Below are 2410 nucleotides of genomic sequence, written 5' to 3' on the forward strand. Positions count from 1 at the left end.
TTGGCAGGGTTAAGGTTAGAAAAGAATACTCCAAAAAATCTGGAGGATCATGGTTAGGTAACAAATAGGGAACATTGACAAATAAATTAGTAAAAAGCTCTTCTTAAAACAGCATCAACTTTAAACATTAAAAACTTGAACCACAACCACAATAAAACAGCAGAGTTAGACATGAACCACGTATTGTACAGTACAAAAAAGCACACCGTAGACAACCAATATAAGATCAACACTTTGCTTACATGAAGGATTGTCCCAAGGGATTGCAGAGAACAGCTCCCTTGCAATTTCAACTTGAGAGTCAGGCTCTGAATTCTGCACTATAACATTTACCATTGAGTGCTTGCTCAGACTGCAGAATCACTGTTTGTTCCACTAAAACGTAGGGGCTAGTTGCATTAAAAATGCTCCGAGAGAGAGATAGACAAAAACACTGCTGTGATTTTCCTTTAGTGTTCGGTTAAATATTGCCTCTGTCCTAACTACGTATGTTTTGCAAAATCCGCAAGCAATGACTTTACTACAAGTCCTTCATCGAAATAAAAGCACCGTCCTCGGCCGTCACGTAGCTACTTTTCATGCAACAGTGACCCCAGTTTGACAGAAGACCACAACGCACACACGTCAAACATGTAAGCAGGATTTTAAGCCAAATTTCACTGTTGTCTTGAAGGTAGAATTTAGTTTGTTATGCAACTAGCCGTCTGTATATTACACTTTCTCCATTTTGACTTCACTTGGATTTAATTTCTAAAGCGTCACGCGTTCTCACACAAGGGTATTTTGTATGCATTTGCCATGGGTTTCACATTTGGTGACTGGTTAGCAGTGTGCTGGCCATCTTTGGTTTGTAGAGGAAATCTCAATCATGAACAATCAAGGGGGGGCTCAAAATAACTTTTAAAATGCTAGCTTTTTACTCAAACTTGTACCTAAGCTACATCACGCCACGTTAAGTAGAAGCACACGTCACAAAATTGCACAGGGATTACAATATTACATCCAGTCTGCGTAAAATTGAATTCCACTACTGACCAGGTCACAAAATGGCTGCACTTTCTAGTCTAAAACTAATCTGCATATTGTACACATGTAGGACATCTTTTTTTACGTCAGTCACAATAAATGCATGCAAGTTTGTTTTTTTTTGTTTTGTTTTTTGTTTTTGTAAGAAATTTTGTAAATTTGCTCATGCTACCTAGTTTCAAGAGAGCCTTTTTGAACATCTGCAATAACTCACCTCTTGTTAAGTAATAGTTCTAGTGCATGCATATGGTGTATACAGGTAAGTAAACATGCAATTTTTTTTTTTTCACATTCTAAAACTATGGCAGTTTAGGCCATATTGTGCTGCCTGCATTTTATCTGTAATGCAGTGTGTCTTTATCGTTTCAATCCCGTATTAATAGGTGGCATTACACATAACACCTATATAGCAGCAAAGCTAATACAGCTTGTGATTAAAAATGTTTAAAAATAGCTAATAAATCAGATTATCTTGAGGTATTATTTCTTGCAAGTCAAAATGGAGAGCAAAAAATCAACCCTAATTTTTAGTTTATGTATACACTGAAAATAGCAACAACAATAAAAATAAGCTTTTTGTAGCAGACATATTCCATCTTCACTATTTTGCTACCTTTGGTAAATTACTGGGGCAGATCTTGAAGTTAAAAACCCATGTTTAGAAATAAGTGCACGCTTCACCCACTAAATATAGCAGCAGACTGTGTGCCCCTACGCAAAAACATTCTCATATCTAGTTTTAACTTTACATACAAAAATAACTTGGAGAAAATACAAAAAAACATTTTATTTTAACATGAAAATATCACAAAAATTAGTAAGCCTGAGATGTAGGGTTTTGGTGAAAAACAAGAGGCTTGTAGTGTTTTGGCTGCTGATAAAGATGCATGTATTGATAGCTGGGGTGAGAAGCAGAAGAATGCACTTATTTCTTCTGCATGTCAGTATCTCCAAACACAGGAAGCCACATGCACCCTTCTCTCCTTACGCAGAGGCCGGTTCCCATGTTAGTTCCAGCGGAAGTGGATCTGACGTGGGCGGTCAGCCCCCTCCTTTACCAATGGCTTGTGGAATTCCCGTCCGGCACGAGAGTGGATGTTTGCCCAACAAAACTCACAGTAATACTGCAGGCAAGTGACATTGGCACAGAAGAAGGGAGCGAACTTGCCGCCGCATCGCGCGCCCTGGCACTCGTCGCACATCTGGTCGTCCAGCACATATGGCTTTACCTCCACCTGTTGGGTGAAGCAGAAACGGGGCTGGTGAATGGACAGTTCTTCTGCGTCGAGCTACTCGACTGCGTTGGGGTTTTGCTGCTTTTCCAGAAAAAAATAAAAAGAGAAAAAAAAAAGAAAAAAAAAAAAGGAGGCAGTAATAGGATTCA

At 38.9% G+C, this 2410-nt stretch overlaps 1 protein-coding gene across 4 annotated transcripts in view; it reads right to left on the minus strand.

Moving 5' to 3' along the window:
* CPEB2 (cytoplasmic polyadenylation element binding protein 2) overlaps positions 1-2410 on the minus strand; it is a 49864-nt gene that overhangs the window by 1323 nt on the left and 46131 nt on the right. For all 4 annotated transcript variants that reach the window (XM_026052369.1, XM_026052371.1, XM_026052372.1 and 1 more), the window contains one exon: positions 1-2261. This exon is cut by the window's left edge and continues 1323 nt beyond it. In XM_026052369.1, coding sequence (XP_025908154.1) covers positions 2034-2261 — 228 coding nt within the window. In that variant the 3' untranslated portion in view covers positions 1-2033. The remainder of the gene's footprint in view (positions 2262-2410) is intronic.

The sequence above is a fragment of the Nothoprocta perdicaria genome, unplaced genomic scaffold (assembly GCF_003342845.1).
Source record: "Nothoprocta perdicaria isolate Ctin4 unplaced genomic scaffold, notPer1 scaffold_88, whole genome shotgun sequence".
Lineage (NCBI taxonomy): Eukaryota > Metazoa > Chordata > Aves > Tinamiformes > Tinamidae > Nothoprocta > Nothoprocta perdicaria.